The following is a 15,678-nucleotide window of genomic DNA, read 5'->3' as shown; positions in this document are numbered from 1 at the left end:
CCCCAAAGCATGAGTCTATAAACGTCATTTCTGGCATATTTTATAAAATATTCACATTTTGGGGTCATTTATCTAGCGAAAGATAAGTAGAGATTGAATCCTGTGAATTTAAGAACATCTCAATGATTAGTATGAAACATTTAGGTTAAAGAAACCCTTCACCTTAATGGAGCCTCTAATTAATAGCATTTTATTCTTTCCTGCAAAGACTTTATAGATAAAACTAGAAAATCCAGACATTAGGCATGTACTCATTAAATATTTGTTTAATGAAAAAAATGGTAGAGGGCGTGAATTCTGATCATCAAGAAGGGTGGTCATACCTGAAAAATCTGAATCTGAAACTGAATACATTCTTTTGTCTAATTTCGTTTCTTACTGTTCCCTTTAAGTTAAAACCTAGCACTTGTTAGAAGAACACAGGACGTTGTTACTGGGAGAATAATGTGATGAGCTGTTGAGGGCACTGGCACTGCTGCTCACCTTGGCAGGCAGTCGATGTTTATGCGATTTTGGAAAAATCTAGTTCCATGAAGTAAAGTATATTAGACTAGGAGTTAGGGCAGCTGGGTGTGGACCCAGCTCTGTGGCTAAATTTTGATCCAAAGGTATCCAAGTAAAGTCTAATGCATAGTTTTACATATGTTTTATTTCTGGGTTTATCTTTAAACTTGATATATTTTAGAATACATTAGGAACAAAAACCATTGGTGTAACTTACTGTTGTTTAAGAAATAATGACAGCTAAGATTTATTGGTACAGTTATTCATCCCCTTATTCAGCCACTGCTTTTTCAGTACCTACTATGTGCCAGGGGATTAAAGGTGAATAAAGGTTGGTCTCTGTCATCAGTTTATTCCTACAGTTGAGACAGGAGACACAAGTTTAGATCCCACTCTCTGATTGGCTGTGTGATCCTGGCCATGTTACTCTGTGTCCCTGTGTTTAAAATGAGTGCTTGATTTGCTGGGGTGTCAGTTTTACCTGAATCTTCACTTAACTACTGGATTTAGGACAAATAGAAAAAAATTTTTTAACTGAGAGTCACAAATTGATTCTTCAAAGAAATTTGTGTTCTTAGGTACAAACAGAGAAGTATTGGCTTGTTTGAAGGAGCTGAGACTCCTTAACATTTAGGCATTCAGTTTCAGAAAGGAGAAAGTCTCCTTAGCACACTGCCTAGTCCAGAAGGTGAGTTCATATTCACTTTGTGTGGTTTTAAGGAGAAGCCTTGTGTCTTTGAATAGTTACAGCAATCAAAGCACTTCCATAGACATCAACAACTTTTTTTTTCCCCTTAGATCGATAAAAGCCCAGAAGGACAATTCACTCAGCTAATGACATTGCCCAAAACCTTACAACAGCAAATAAATCATATTATGGACCCTCCTGGAAAAAACAGAGATGTGGAAGAGACTTTATTACAAGTTGCTCATGACCCCGACTGTGGCGACGTGGTGCGTCTAGGTATGTGCGTGAATCTGACAGGGAGGAGGTGCTGGCTGGGGGTAGCAGGAGGAGGGAGGCAGACTTTGTGGCTAGACGGCTTCTTTCTTCTTTCTAGCCTAGAGATGGAGAGAGAAAGTGCCTCTAGGAAGAAGAAAGCGCTGACAGTCTGGGGTTTTTCCCAGCCTAAATTCTCATTCGTTTGAAGTAGGGTGCTGAAATTCTTTCTATTTTCAGATCCCTCGTCAAAATCACTGTCAGGAAAACAATGATTCTTTCGGTCCAAAAGCATAACTTTTAGGAGTTATTACAAAGACGTGGCTTTGTTCTCCGTGGTGGTCTGAGGAAGGAAGAGACTGGTGATGTTTTTAATGCTCTTGTAACATCAAGAGCACCACTCTCCTGGGCCCGTGCCCCCTCGGTGTGTCTCATGTGTATGCACTAGGTCCAGCACCCGAAATGTTTCACACATTATCCCCAGTATGTACCAAAATCCTCCCTAGGGTAAACCCCAGATCTGAGCCTGAGCTTCAGAGGTTACAGGTATTTACAGGTTCAGACAGTAAGGAGATCGTTATGAATCGGCTCACCCTTCTCTGCTGAGCTTCCCCAGGGAGCAGCCGGGCCTTGGCAGGATGCAGGTCACCACAGCGGTGCTGCGAGGCGAGGCTGCCTGGTGGGCAGAGCAGCGTGTGTGCTTAGGGCACCGGGCGCCTCTCCTGAAGATACGCGTGGAGGCCCGTCTCCAGTTGTTTTCTTTTTAGCGTGGCGCTGGCCACGGAGTGAGCTCTGCTGCCATTCTGAGGGCCTGAAGGGCCCCTCACCGTCCTCACCGAGGAGTGCTGTGTGTGGTTGCAGGATGAGCGCCTCCTGCGTAGAAACATGTAGTGTTTGGTGTTTGTTTTTCCCCCCCAATCTTCTCACATCTTGGAATTGAGAGCCAGCAGGCTTAAGCAGGTTTAAAGTGAAAAAATGACCTTCGAGAGTCACCTAACCCCCTCCTCCCTGCGGGTCGTAAGATGAGGTGGTCCAGACCCAGAGGGGGCGCTCATTTGCTTGGGTTCACACAAGCTGGTCGGCGACACAGCTGGCAGCTCAGGTCTCCTGGCCGTCCGTCCTGATAACCCTTTTCCTTAGTCGCTCTGACACCAGGACAGAGATGGAGTTGCTGGTATTATTGGATAGCTGGAATGAATATTTAGTTTCAAGTTTTTAAAGTGTTACGACGACTAACATCTGGCCTTTTTGGCATTGTTGCTGGTTTTTCCTCACAGGGCTCGCAGCAATTGTGAGGCCTTCCAGTATGAGACAGAGCACCAAAGGCGTTCTCACTGCCGGTAAGAATGTTTAAAAACCCACACTTAACATACCTGCTGGACTGAGCAGCCTCAGCACTCCGGGTTACAATGTAAAGCTTTATCTGTATCCTTCAAGTACTTGTCAGAGGCTGGATTTTGCTGGTCATAACCTAGGATACAGACTGGCAGATGGTGCTGTAATCTGGGGCCCTGAGGTACTGCTGGAAGGCTTGGCTGCCCAGGTACTCCGTATGGGCAGGGTTTCCCTGGAGGTGTTATATCTTTGAAAGTTACTCATGATGATGTTGCCAAAACAGCAGTACCTTGCCCTGCCCCCCCCGCCCCCCCACCGCTGTTCCTCTCCAAAGACAACCCCTGCTGACTCTCCTGCTGGTTTATTTATGTTTTCACTGCTGGTTCCCTGGATAATGGGCTGGTATTACTGCTTCTCCTTTTTAATTTTAGGCAGCATCTATGAATTCAGCTAGCACGCACGCACGCACGCGCGCGCACACGCACACGCGCACACACACACGCACACACACACACACACACACGCGCGCGCGTCCGTACATCATTACGTCTGTCCATCCCTCCATCGCTCTCTCTGTGCTCAATGGTTGTGTCATAGCTTTGACGACGTCTTCTTGTTCCCGTTGTCTGGCTGTGTTACTGTGATTCATCGCTGAGCTGCCTGATACACTTTGCCTTCCCGGCACAACTTTCTTTTCCCATGGAGTTGTCATCACCTGTCTCGTGGGAGAGACCCTTGTGTCTCACGTCTCTGATTCTCGTGGTGCACAAGCCTCACTTTGGTGAAGCACACCGTCCAGGCACTTTCTGGGAAGGGATGCTGGGGAGGCAGCTTTGGAGCCCGTGTGTGGCCAGGTCTGTCTTCAGTCACCTTCCCACCTGACTGACTGAGACTTAGGCGGGCGGTGATTAGAAGTAATTGTCCTTTAGAATTTTGGTATCGTTGCTCCGGTTATCTTCTCACTTCTCCGATTGCTGTTGAGGTCCAAAGCCATTCTGATTCTTAATCCTTTGTGTATGCTCTTTCTGGAAGCCTTTTAGGTCTTCTTTTTCCCCCAGGGCTCGGAGGTTTCTCAGTGGTATATTTTGATGTGTCTGTTTTTGTCTGTTATACTGGATACTCCTTGCCCGGTTTGGAAACTCAGAGTATAAGGATATAGGAAAAATTATTGTATTCTTTCTTCCCATCTGTTTTCTCTCTTCTCTTGCTGGAATTCCTTTTACTCAAATATTGGACCTCTGGGACAAGTCCTTTGGGTTTTTTCTTTTTTTTTGATCTCTTTGTTCTTTTGTTTTGCTTTCTCAACTATAGTTTCCAGCTTTTCTATTGTTGTTTTATTTTTGCTATTTTAATTTCTAGTATCTCTACTCTTTTTTATTCTCAGAATATTCCTTTTTTTGAAATTTAAAACACCCTGTTCTTGCTTTATGGGCTTAAGCATTTGAACGTATCTTTGGATATCGTCAGATTGCCAAAGTGGGTTACCAGTTAACCTTGACACTGTGGTAAATGAAAGTTCTTTTCTTCCCCATCCTTTCTGACACTCTGTGTTGCAGACGCCACACTTTTTTCACTCAGTCTCTCTATCAGCCATCCACCTAGCATCCCTCAGGTGCTCACCACACAGGACAGTACAAGGTGAGCGCGACACCATCCTGCCTTGAGGGGCTTCACCCTCTAGAAGAGGAGACGGCACAGACATAGGGGCTCGCAGCACAGGGGACAAATGCACAGAGGGAACCTGCAGACGGGCGTGATCATCCAGCCTGATTCTCATCCCTGGGTGGAGATTGCCAGGCGACTGCATGATCACACCTCCTCACGCCTCACCCCAGCAGCCTGGGGACACAGCCAAGCTTCATCCTCATGAATCTTCGGGAAGGTTCAGCCCATCAGCAGAGGTTTAGTATCTCAGGTGCCAGATCTACTCAACTGAAGACTTTTCCTGCCACGCAGGGGTGCATGGCTTTGTGTTTCCAGTTAAAATCTTTATTTAAGCTGCTTTCTTGCTGATCTGTCCTGGCCAGGCTGGAGCTGAGGGGCTTTCTTTTGTGTGGGTGGCTCAGGCTATCCCTGTGTGTGCATGATTGCAGCTCCTCCTTGGATAAGGCTGGACGCTTTGGTGCTTTATTTTTGGCTTCCTGTGCTATAAGGAACTACTGGCTTTACTCTCTATTTTTTTTTAGTCGTGATAATGATGGTGTTGGGTTAAACAATCATTTTCCTTAGGAATACATACGAAGGGACTTCCCTGGTGGTGCAGTGGCTGAGGTGCTCCCAGTGCTAGAGGCCCAAGTTCACTTCTTAGGGAACTGCCACAACTAAGACTCCTTGCAGCCAAATAAGTAAATCTTTCTTGAGAAACGCATACTAAAAGATCTGCAGATGAAATGACAATGTCTGAGATTCGCTTCAGAAGAAAAGCGTTTGGGCTGAGACCCATTGCTGTCCACCTGAAACTCACAACCTTGTTAATCGGCTGTGCTCAACTATAAAATGGAAAGGTGAAAGGAGGAAAGAAAACATGTTGGAAGGAAGTGCATATGGCGGGGTGGTGACTTGAGACTGGCCGTGAGTTGTTGAAGTTGGGTGAAGATACGTGCCAGCATATTATGCTCTCTTGACTATATTGCTAATAAAAGGTTTTTAAAAATCCATCCTGATCATCTCTTGACCCTTCAGCCTGAAATGATTCTTGGGTCCTCTTTCCACCTGTTCTTCCTGGTTGCCAGCAGAGGGCAGTAGGTATCCCCTCATGGCTCCCGGAGCCCAGATTGCTGCTGGCTTAGTGCTCAGTGCTGCTCCCTGACAACTCCCCGGGCTTGCTGCTTGCCTGCCTCTCCCTCTGAAGGCGCCTGCTTGGGTTGTGGAAGCAGAGTGACAGGATGTCTGCAGCCTGCACTGGGGCAGCAGGTGCTGTGAGATGTGGTGTGCATTCCTTCACACTCTCCAGGTTTGCGCCCCCTGGGCCCTGCTCCTCTGGTTTATGGTGGTGGAGGGCTGTGCTGAAGGCGGCCCAGGCTAGGGACAGGGGTTTGTGAGCCCCAGAGACTCGGGTTCAAATCCCAGCTTAACTGCTGTGACTTGGGTAAGTTGCCTAATTTTTCTGAGTTTTCATTTCATAGGGACAATTATTCTTGTCTCACTGGGTTGTGAAAACTAAATCTTAGGACATATAAAAGCATCTAGCACGGCTCCTGGTCTTTCCCCTTTGGTCTCATTACCAAGAAGTTCCCTGACCTCTCTTTAGATCATGCCCCCTTGCGCTGTCACGTTCAGCTAGCATTCGCCCGTTCCCAGGTCCCCAGTTGGACCAAACTAGCAGCCTTAGGCCCCGAGTGGCTGATTTGCTCCTTCCCTGTCCTCTGACTTCACGGCAAGCTGCAGGACCCCAGCTCCTGCACGCCGCTCTTAGAAGTCCTCTTGCTGTCATAGTCACGGCTATCATTCCGCCTGGCTTTTCTGGGTCCCTCTTCTGGAACCTTCCGGAGTCCTGCCTCTGTGCAGTCTTCAGCCACCGAATGTGTCACCTGCAGGGCCAGGAGACCCCAGTGTATTTGGCTGCGCTTTTCCTCCTTTGTAGCCATTACCACTCCTCCCCTCTACAAGTAAGAAGGAAGGGTCTCCCTAGCTCGTGAAGAACTTCTGTATTCGCGTACTGTTAAGGTCAAGGAGAGCTGAGCTAAGGCTGCAGTCAGAAGACTGGCGTGAAGCTGTGCTTCATGCCTTTGCTCCTAACCTGGGATGGAAACAGCCTTTCTTCTTTGAAATGGAGAGGATGCTGATGACGCAGCTTGCAGTGTGTTTTGGGATCGCCCAGTATGTCCTTTATAAGGCACTACTGCTGCTGCTAAGTCGCTTCAGTCGTGTTCAACTCTGTGCGACCCCATAGACGGCAGCCCACCAGGCTCCCCCGTCCCTGGGATTCTCCAGGCAAGAACACGAGTGGGTTGCCATTTCTTCTCCAGTGCATGAAAGTGAAGAGTGAAAGTGAAGAGTGAAAGTGAAGTCGCTCAGTCGTGTCCAACTCTTAGCGACCCCATGGACGGCAGCCTACCAGGCTCCTCCGTCCATGGGATTTTCCAGGCAAGAGTACTGGAGTGGGGTGCCATTGCCTTCTCCGTTATAAAGCGCTAGTAGGTGCTATATAGACTCAAGTGAGTCTGAATCCTAGTGTCACTCTCTTCCTGGACAAGGATGGAAGCCAGGTGTCCATGACAGCGGGGAGGGCTCCCTTTCCAGTGGGCTGTGATGGGTGGCGTGGCAGGTGTCCTGTGTGGTCTGGCCCTCTGTCTGTGTTAGTTCTCTGAGATTCCCCTACCGTCAGATGCCTCCATGCTCCAGGGTGAGCACCGAACTCCTTACAAAACCAAACACTTTGTTCCTCTTTAGCCTGGGAGTTGGTTACTGGGGAAGTAACGCTGACTTCATAGACTGCTGTTAGTGGAGTGGCCCAGTTCTCGTCAGGGTCTCAGGGCAGCAGCTCAGGGGAGTGGACACTGTTGAGTTTCCCGCTCCTGGCCTGCGCCTCCCTTCACCACAGCAACAGATTGTATTGCAACTCAACCTGCTAACAGGAGCTGCAGCCGCTCTTGTTTCTAATCTGAGTGGAGGGAGGTGGAATCTGTTTGGGCTGGAGTTGGGCGCTTGGAGAGAAATGGATCTGGGGTTAGTAGTTTTGACTGAGAAGCAAGCAGGGGCCAGACAGGGGAAAGCCCTTAAAAGTCTAAAAGGGAATCCAGAGTTTCAGTGGGGGCGGAGGGAAGCCCCTGGAGGATCATCGGAAGACTGCTGCAGCTGGAGACTGGCGAGCAGCTCGAGGGATGTGCTGCCTTTCCTTGGGAAAGCGGTCAGCCTGCTGCAGCCAGCCCAGCGAGGAGGCAGGCCTGGACCGGGGCCACGGGGAGAGGCAGGGGGCAGGCAGGGCTTAGATGGCGCCGAGGGGGCCCGGCTCCCAGGCTCATGGCTCGAGAAGTGGGAGATGGTGGTCCCCTTCCTGGAGGTGAGGGAACACGGAGAGCATGGCAAGTTTAACTTTCAAAATCTCTTGCTTTATTTTTTCCCCCTGTCTGATTTTCTGGTCTATCAGAACTAATTTGGGGGTCAATACCTACTTAACCTCTGTAGCTTCAGAAGATTCTGCTTTCACAAAAACAGGTTTAGTCTTGTTCCTAAAAAGACTCCACATGCCTCGCGTCTGTGCTCGCCAGCCCTTTCCTGAAGTGATGGAAGGATCACTGACTCTGCTCTCCTTCTCATGTCTTATGACTAAGCATTTTATCCCTGTTTTTGGGTACCTCCATATTTCAATAATAAGAACTTATTATTTCAATAAAAAGAATAAGAATGAAGGTTCTTCTGGTAATGTATTTATCATTTAAACCTGAACGTTTTAAAAATAAAATCTCAGAAGAGATTTTTTTTTCTTTTAATTGCAAGACTGTTGAGGGCTTATTGATTTCCTCTCCTGTGGATCTGAAGTACAGAGTTATAGGGAGGTGGACCCCTCTCAGCCTGGTCTCATCTCTGCCTCACGTTGTTTCCCAGAGAATTTTGTCTGTCGCTGAACTTGTCCATTTAAGATCGCATAGGGGATTCATAGTCTTACACGTGTAGTGTTTTTGCTGTAGGTCACATGAAACAGGCTGGATGTCAACAGAAGGAAAGCCTGAGGAGCCATATGTTGGGGTAGATTTCCGGTGGCTTTCAAAACTGAATCCTGACTTCGGATTCTCATCCGAGTTTGTTATGGCCAGCTTCAGGTGAATAAGGAGCTGCCTGATTTAGAGGAGGTGATTGAGGAGACCTGCACCTCTACCCGCTGGGGAGGGAGCAGAGTCGGGGTGTTTGCAGTTTGGGGCCATTTCAAGGAGTCCTGCTCGGCATGTCTTGGTGCCTATCTTTGGGTGAGCAAAGTTATGCCTTTCTGTTAGCTCTCTTCTTAGGGGCAGAATTGAAAAAAATGAAAGTGTTGGTCGCTCAGTCACGTCTGACTCTTGGCGGCCCCATGGACTGTAGCTTGCCCGGCTCCTCTGTCGATGGGATTCTCCAGGCAAGAATACTGGAGTGGGTTGCTGTTTCTTCTTCAGGGGATCTTCCTGACCGAGGGATCGAACCCAGATGTCCTGCATGGCAGGCAGATTCTTCACCATGTGAGCTGCCAGAGGTGGCGTTACTGGATCATAAAGCGTGAGGCTGTCCAGCAGTGGTGGATACTGGCCGACCAGTGTCCGGTGACCCTCCCAGCCGCAGAGCCCTGCTGCAGAGCCCCTGGGACCAGGCCTGGTAGTGTGGCCTGTTCGTGCTCAGCCCTCTGGGAGGGGAGTGGATGGGTGGTATTGGAGTTTTCACTTACACTTTCCTGATGAACAGTAAGTCTGGGTGTTTGTTCACATGCGTACATGGATGTCCTCTTCTGTGAAGTGTCTGTTCTGCTTTTGTGCATTTTTCTGTTGAGTTGTCTGCCTTTCCTTCTCTGCACTGAGTTCCCTGCATAGTCTGGGTACAGGTCCTTCCCTGGACATGTGGAATGCTAAACTGGCCCACTCAGGCCTGTCGTCTCACTGTCTCACTGGTGTCCTTGGATGAGCAGTCCTTAATCTTCTCAGTCCAGTTTTAAGGTTTTGTCCTTTAAGGCTGGCAGCCTTTCTTGTCTTGTTTAGGAAATGTTGCCCCTCCAGGTTCATGAAGTTTAGTCCCTCGCCTTGGTTGCAACTGGAATATTAAGGTGAAAAAGATCCCTCACTCTGATCTCTTAGATCTTAACCATCTGTACAGCCTGGCTCCCTGGGAGAATCTGACTAAAACTCCAGGCCTAAAAAAACACTAAAACTCGTGTCTGCAGAGACATGCATACAGAGACACCTCCCTGGGACTTGAGAGAGTTCTCAGACTGGCCTCGAAGCCTGTCTGTGGGCGCCTCGCTGGAGAACCCCCCCGTAGTCCAGCCCTGTCACTTGGCAGACCAGGAAGTCGAGCCCCAGAGAAGGGAAGTCGCCGTGCCCAGCTGGGACCAACACCCTGTTCTCACTCCCATTGCAGGGCTCTTTCCCTCCATTCCCTGAAAACGCCTCTGGCAGAACCGTCGAAGAGAGAGACTGTAATTAAGGGGGGTTTCTCTCCATTAGCAGCAGACAGTGGCTTCCTGGTGGCACTCGTGGGCGGTGGTGTGTCCACCTTAGTTAGGTGTTAGGCTCCTGGGAGTCTGCGTGCAAGGCTGGCGAAGCTGAGCTGGGACCCTCGTGTTGACGTCTCCTTGTCCAGCTGTGTCTCGGGTGCTACCTTGAGCCTCTGTGCAGCTGCAAGACTGTCTTGATCTGCTCTGGCTGGAATTCTAAAATCACCTTACATAATGTGTTTCCTGTCCTGGCGCTGTAGTGGGTGAGGTTTACCAGAGCGTTTGCTCCAGGGAGAAAGGGGTGGAGGTGGGGGAAGGGGCTGCGAGTTTCTTGACGAGGCTGGTGTTCTGCAATCCTCGTTCAGTGCACAAGCGAGGCCAGGGTTTCTAGAAGCGTTTGCTAATGATTTTACTGGTACCCTGCCTTTTTACCTGCCCCTGCCTGCAGTCGCCTCGTAAAAGATCCTGAGTGCACTCGACTGCCTCCAGGTAACGTGGCCGGGTGTTTTCTAGAGCACTCACACCCCAGGGCGCGGAGTCTGGGGAACCGGTCCTATGACCTCGTCACCAGTGCCCACGCAGCATGTCACACCTGCTGCACACACCCCAGTCTGGATCTCAGGGTGAGAAAGACCGTTGGGATCTCTGAGCCATGCCCTGAAACAGACTGCATGATCTCACTGTCTGCAGATAGACTCCTGTGAGGGCTGACGGGCAAGAGAGCCCGCTTGGTCGGCCGCAAACCTGAGTGCCTTCCTCCCGTTTCCTCAGGCACCTGTGACTCCGTAGCTGGGGGCAGACGGCCGATCACGGTGCGTCTGCACCATCACGGCAAATGTTTGCTGAGCACCTGCCCTGTGCTGGGGCCGCACTAGGCAGTGGGGACACGGGGGTGAATAGGACAGGCCCCTGTCCTCTGGGAGCTCCAGGGCTGGGCAGAAGGATAGGTGAGCGCCGCGCAGTGTGATGAGTGCCACGCTGGGCGTCAGCACAGGCGCCGTGAGACCAGGAGGAGCAGCGTCTTAGTCGCTGGGGAGTCAGGCCTGCGGACCCAGCACCTCCAGGCAGAGGGTGATGGGAACGTGGTGCTAAAGTCAAAGGCTGCAACACGCGCTTCACTGAAAGGACTCCCTCAGCCCTGAGCTCGGGCGCCTTTGCATCTCTGCTTTGGCAGATGTCGAATCAGTCTTTTCTCTCTGGTCGATCAGGGCAGTCCCTGGGGTCTCCTCGACCCCTCAGTCAGTGCCACTGGGCTCCACTCCAAAGACACGCCTCCAGTCCCAGCGTCGTGGCGCCTCCAGTGAGCATCTGCCCAGGGAGCCTCAGTGTCTCACTCTCTCCTCTTTTCTCTTTTAGGTCTGAAGAAGTCAGTGGTTTATAGTTCACTCAAACTGCATAAAATGTGGAAAGGATGGCTGAGAAAAACGTCCTGACTTTGGCTTGCTTTTATCTATTTTATGTTTAGTTGAATAAAGTGGTCCTTTTTGACAGAACAGTGTCTGTTACTTTGACCCGTTGCTTGAATTTGAAGATATCTCAGTTTCCAGGATGCTTTGGAAATGCCTGTGCCGTGTGTTTATCCAGTGGGACACAGGACGTTTGAGGACTCAGCATGAGAAGAGCCTCTGTACACGCAGCGCCTCTGGGCCCTGCTGTCCTGAGAGCTTCAGCCGCGGTCTGTTGGGTCCACGAGGCTCGGAGGCCTGAGAGGTGGTGCGTGCGCTGCGGACCAGCAGCCCCTCATCAGGGCAGGAGGTTTGGCTCTGTCTGCCTCGGCTCCATCTCACCCACTCGGTTTTCTCCGGTGAGAGTCCCCATCAGCATCTTCCTGGATCTGGGTGTCTTCCATTCTTCCTGATTCTCCATGCAGGTGCATGGACGTGACTCGAGTGAGGAGCCTGCAACAGACCAGGTATAGAGCTTTCCCTGTGTAACGGGAGTGTTTGGGGAGGAGGGGACAACACAGGACTCGTTAGGTCAGAGAACTGGGAAGTCAGAGGCTGGTGGGCGTCAGTGTCGGTTTGAATCAGCACATTAACAGACCAGTTTCCAGACTCTCCCTGCCTTTTGCCATGTTGCCATCACACGAAGGCCGACTCCCGAGCCTCTTAACTCAGACCGCTGACCACAGCCTCAAAGACTGTGTGTGCCCCCATCCAGGTTTGGGGAGATGGTGTGGGGGGTTCCCTTCAGAAGCCCTCTTACAAAAGCAGGGAAACTCCAGCAAGCCTCTGTCTGGGCTCCTGGGCCCTAATGATAACCTTCCGGTCCCTGCGCCTGTAATGAGGGGGAGCCAGGCCGAAGCGGGAGCCTGAGCTCGTGCTGCACTGGAGTCCACCTTGCCCGGTGGAAGCTGGGAAAGGAGAAGGTGCTGGGAGGCAGGTCTGTCCCCTCAGCATCTCATCGTCTGTCTCCTCACCATCTCTTCAGTCCAGACTCTGGTTTCGTCTTTCTCTTCTCAGACTGTCCCCACCTCACGCTGTTTCGATCATCCAGTGCCCTATCGCAGACACTTAGGTTCTTTTGAGAATTGGAACAATAGCTTTCTGCCTTTTTTTTTTTTTTTTTTTTTACCTTTGGGTTCTTCTCCTTCCAACCCCAAAGAGCTCTCAGGCTTGGGATACGAGCAAGCTGGGTTTGAATCGCCATGCCATTGCTACTAGCTGTGTGACTTTGGGCAAGTTGTTTAGCGTCTCTGAACAGTTTGGCCGTGTCTGAGAAGGGAATAAGGTCACCGTAGTGAAGGTCCGGCAGGCTGCCTGTCCTGTGTACAAGGACACTGCCTGGGCATTCAGTCAGTCTGACTCTGTTGTTTTGTATTGCTGTTTTTGTTATGATTTTCTTCTGCACACCTTTGTTTCTTTGGGTCAGGTTCTTCAAGAAGCTAACATGATTTCCAGTTGTTTATCGGATAAAATATTTCTCATCGGCCTTGGTCAGATACCACAGTTGGCTCATAAACAGCAGAAGTTGATTGTTCACAGTTCTGGAGCCGGGAAGTCTGAGACCAGGGTGCTGGTATGGGTGGTTTCTAGCGCGAGCTTCCTGGTGACAGAGGGCTGTTTGCCCAGCGTCTCCTCTCACGCTGGAGCTGGCAGAAGAGCTCTCTAAGCCTCTTCTTATAAAGATGCTAATCCCATTCATGAGAGCTCCACCCTTGTGATCATATTACCTCCCAAAGGCCCCACCTCGGAAACATCATCACATGGAGGACCGAGAGAATGTTACGGGGACACAAGCATTCCATCCATAACAAGCTTGTTAAGGACCTGTAAGCTGGCTTTATTTTGACTGTAACTTGTGCCCCCTGTATCTAATAGAGCTTTTTATTAGACTGCGCTTCCCTGGTGGCTCAGCGTTAAAAGAATCCTTCAGCCAGTGCCGAGAAACAGGTTCAACCCCTGGGTTGGGGAGGCCCCCGAATACTAGGCTACCCAGCCCAGTAGTCTTGCCTGGGAAGTCCCATGGACGGAGGAGCCTGGTGAGCCACCGTCCATGGCGTCGCAGAAGAGTTGGATGTGACTTAGCGACTGAACAGCAGCAACAAAATGTCCTGAACCAGTTTGCACGGTAGATACTCAGTAGTTAACGTCAGAGTCACTTTCCAGTGGGGATCCCTGATGCCCCAGGAGAGGCAGTGGCGGCCGACAGTCAGAACGCACAGGAGCATCGTGACTGAGACCAACCCAGGCCTGCAGACTGGTCAGGTGCCTCTTCCCACACACACCCTAGCTTTTGTAATTGATGAACACTTGAGTCTTTGTGTCCCGCTTCCCCAAGATGTAATCTTGTCTTCCTTTTCCTCCATGCGTTTTGAAGTATCTAAGTTGAGATTCCTCAAACAGGTATCTTAGGATGAAAGCTTGAGACTTCCTCTGAAGAAAAAGGAATTCTTTGGCAGGAAGTAGCTCTTCTCATACACCAGAAGACCCAAAAAATAAATGTACTTGAGAGTCAGACTTCCTCCCAGCCGTGTTTTTGGGCAAGTTATTTTAGCCTTTCTGAGCTTCAGTTTGTGTGCTGAGAGGTCGGTACACTTGCTCATACCTCTCTGGCAGGGCTGGCGTTAAACTTTAATGAGGAAGCATGCACAGTACCTAGCATGGCTCTAGGTAGATGAGAGTACGTCATGCTTACAAGTCGCTCTGCTGTTCCGTTCAGATGGCGAGTTTGGATAGCTAGGGAATAGCCCACAGAAAGCATCATCAAGGAAAGAGAAACAGTCCTTGGTATATCAGATAGAGGGGATTTAACCAAGGGAATTAGTTATAAAAGGAAGAAGGTAGAAGGGATGACTCCCGGGGATCAGGAAGTGGCTGACATCCCTGGAGTAGACTCTTCAAGCTGACCTGTTTCATGTGACCAGAGATGCTGCCTGTGGTGGTTCCAGAATATGTTTGCAAATTCTGTGGCCATCTTCCCAATCAAGGTGAACTCTTAATTCCCCCTCCTTGAATATGGACTGGCCTCAGTGGCCTATCTGCATTTCTAACAGGGTGCAGCGGACAAGACAGCCTCGCTTACACGATGAGGTCCTGAGTCGTGCCACACCGTCCCCCAGCTCTCAGGACACTGGCTCGTAGGGCCAGCTGCTAGGTTGTGAGGAAGCCCAGGCCGCCCCATGGAGAGGACGTGTAGCCGCCCCAGTGGACAGCACCAGCCGCCAGACGAGTGAGTGAGTGAGTGACCGCAGCCAGGCACGGGACCCCAGTCAACTCCCAGAACTCGGGGGGGTGGGGAATCAAAAAACAATGATTGTTGTTAAAGGCCACTAGGTTGGGAGGGGGTTGCAGCATTAGATAATTGGCCCAGTGCCCCTGCCACTGGGGGAGCTGCCAAAACGGTGCCACCACTGCCCAGATGCCACAGGGGACCAGACATCACAGCCACTGCTGTTGGAGGCAAAGCCAGAACCTTCACCACCCTCTGACCTCCCGCCACCGTCCCCAACTGGCAAAACCTAATAGAAAGTCACTGGGTCAGAAAGCCTGCGAAGGGAGTTACAGTCCAGAGTGGAGTGTAAAGCCACATTCATCTTGTGGCTGAGGCCCACAAGATAAAATCTGCCAGGTCCACTCTGGTGACGGCATCCACGTGTACCCTTTAACCCACACATGTCCTTCCAGCAACAGCGCCTCTAGCTACCCGCAGCAGCAGGTATAGAAGAAAATGTGCTTGCTCTCTGGCAGAAAAGAGCTTTATATCCGTCTCTTGTTTTGCTGTTCATTCGCTAAGTCGTGTCCGACTGACCCCAGGGACTGGGTGATGATAATTCCTCCTGTAATCACAGTCTCCCCTGACTACCATGTAACCTAGAAACTAACCTGTGAAGTTTCCTACCGCTCCTTATAGAGAATCGTAGGGGAGAAAAATATATACGTGCCTGTCGGTGATTGAGTGAGTGGGTGTACATACGTTATCAACCAAGGAAGGAAGGACACCCACCTCATTTTTCTGAACCGGTAGACACATCCAGCATCTCCCATCACTCATTCCGTGTTTCTGCTGTCCTGAGCCGGCGCTTCAGCTGTCCAGAGCTCCTTACCTGCTGGGTGACCCAGATCCTCATTCCTGCGGGACCCGCATCCTGAGTGGACCTGTCTTCACTTGTTCGCTCTAGTCTGTTATTAACTTTCTCTATTGAATACAGTTCCAGGTTTTACATGTCGAGTGGTGTGAATTTGATGGTCCTTACTGTGCTAAGGAATGTGTCATGTATTAGCTCATCTTACCCTCACAGTAGCCATATAAGGTAGATACTGTTCAGTTCAGTTCAGTTCAG

General features: G+C 50.2%; 1 protein-coding gene across 1 annotated transcript in view; it reads left to right on the top strand.

The window, feature by feature from the left end:
• The window catches only part of LOC108633367 (phosphatidate cytidylyltransferase, mitochondrial), a 47,552-nt gene extending 36,163 nt beyond the window's left edge, over positions 1–11,389 (top strand). Inside the window, exons 6-8 of the mRNA XM_018038410.1 lie at positions 1,303–1,468; positions 2,722–2,784; positions 11,253–11,389. Coding sequence (XP_017893899.1) covers positions 1,303–1,468; positions 2,722–2,784; positions 11,253–11,329 — 306 coding nt within the window. The 3' untranslated portion in view covers positions 11,330–11,389. The remainder of the gene's footprint in view (positions 1–1,302; positions 1,469–2,721; positions 2,785–11,252) is intronic.

The sequence above is a fragment of the Capra hircus genome, chromosome 22, assembly GCF_001704415.2.
Source record: "Capra hircus breed San Clemente chromosome 22, ASM170441v1, whole genome shotgun sequence".
Lineage (NCBI taxonomy): Eukaryota > Metazoa > Chordata > Mammalia > Artiodactyla > Bovidae > Capra > Capra hircus.
This window is presented reverse-complemented; position numbering and strand designations above follow the sequence as displayed.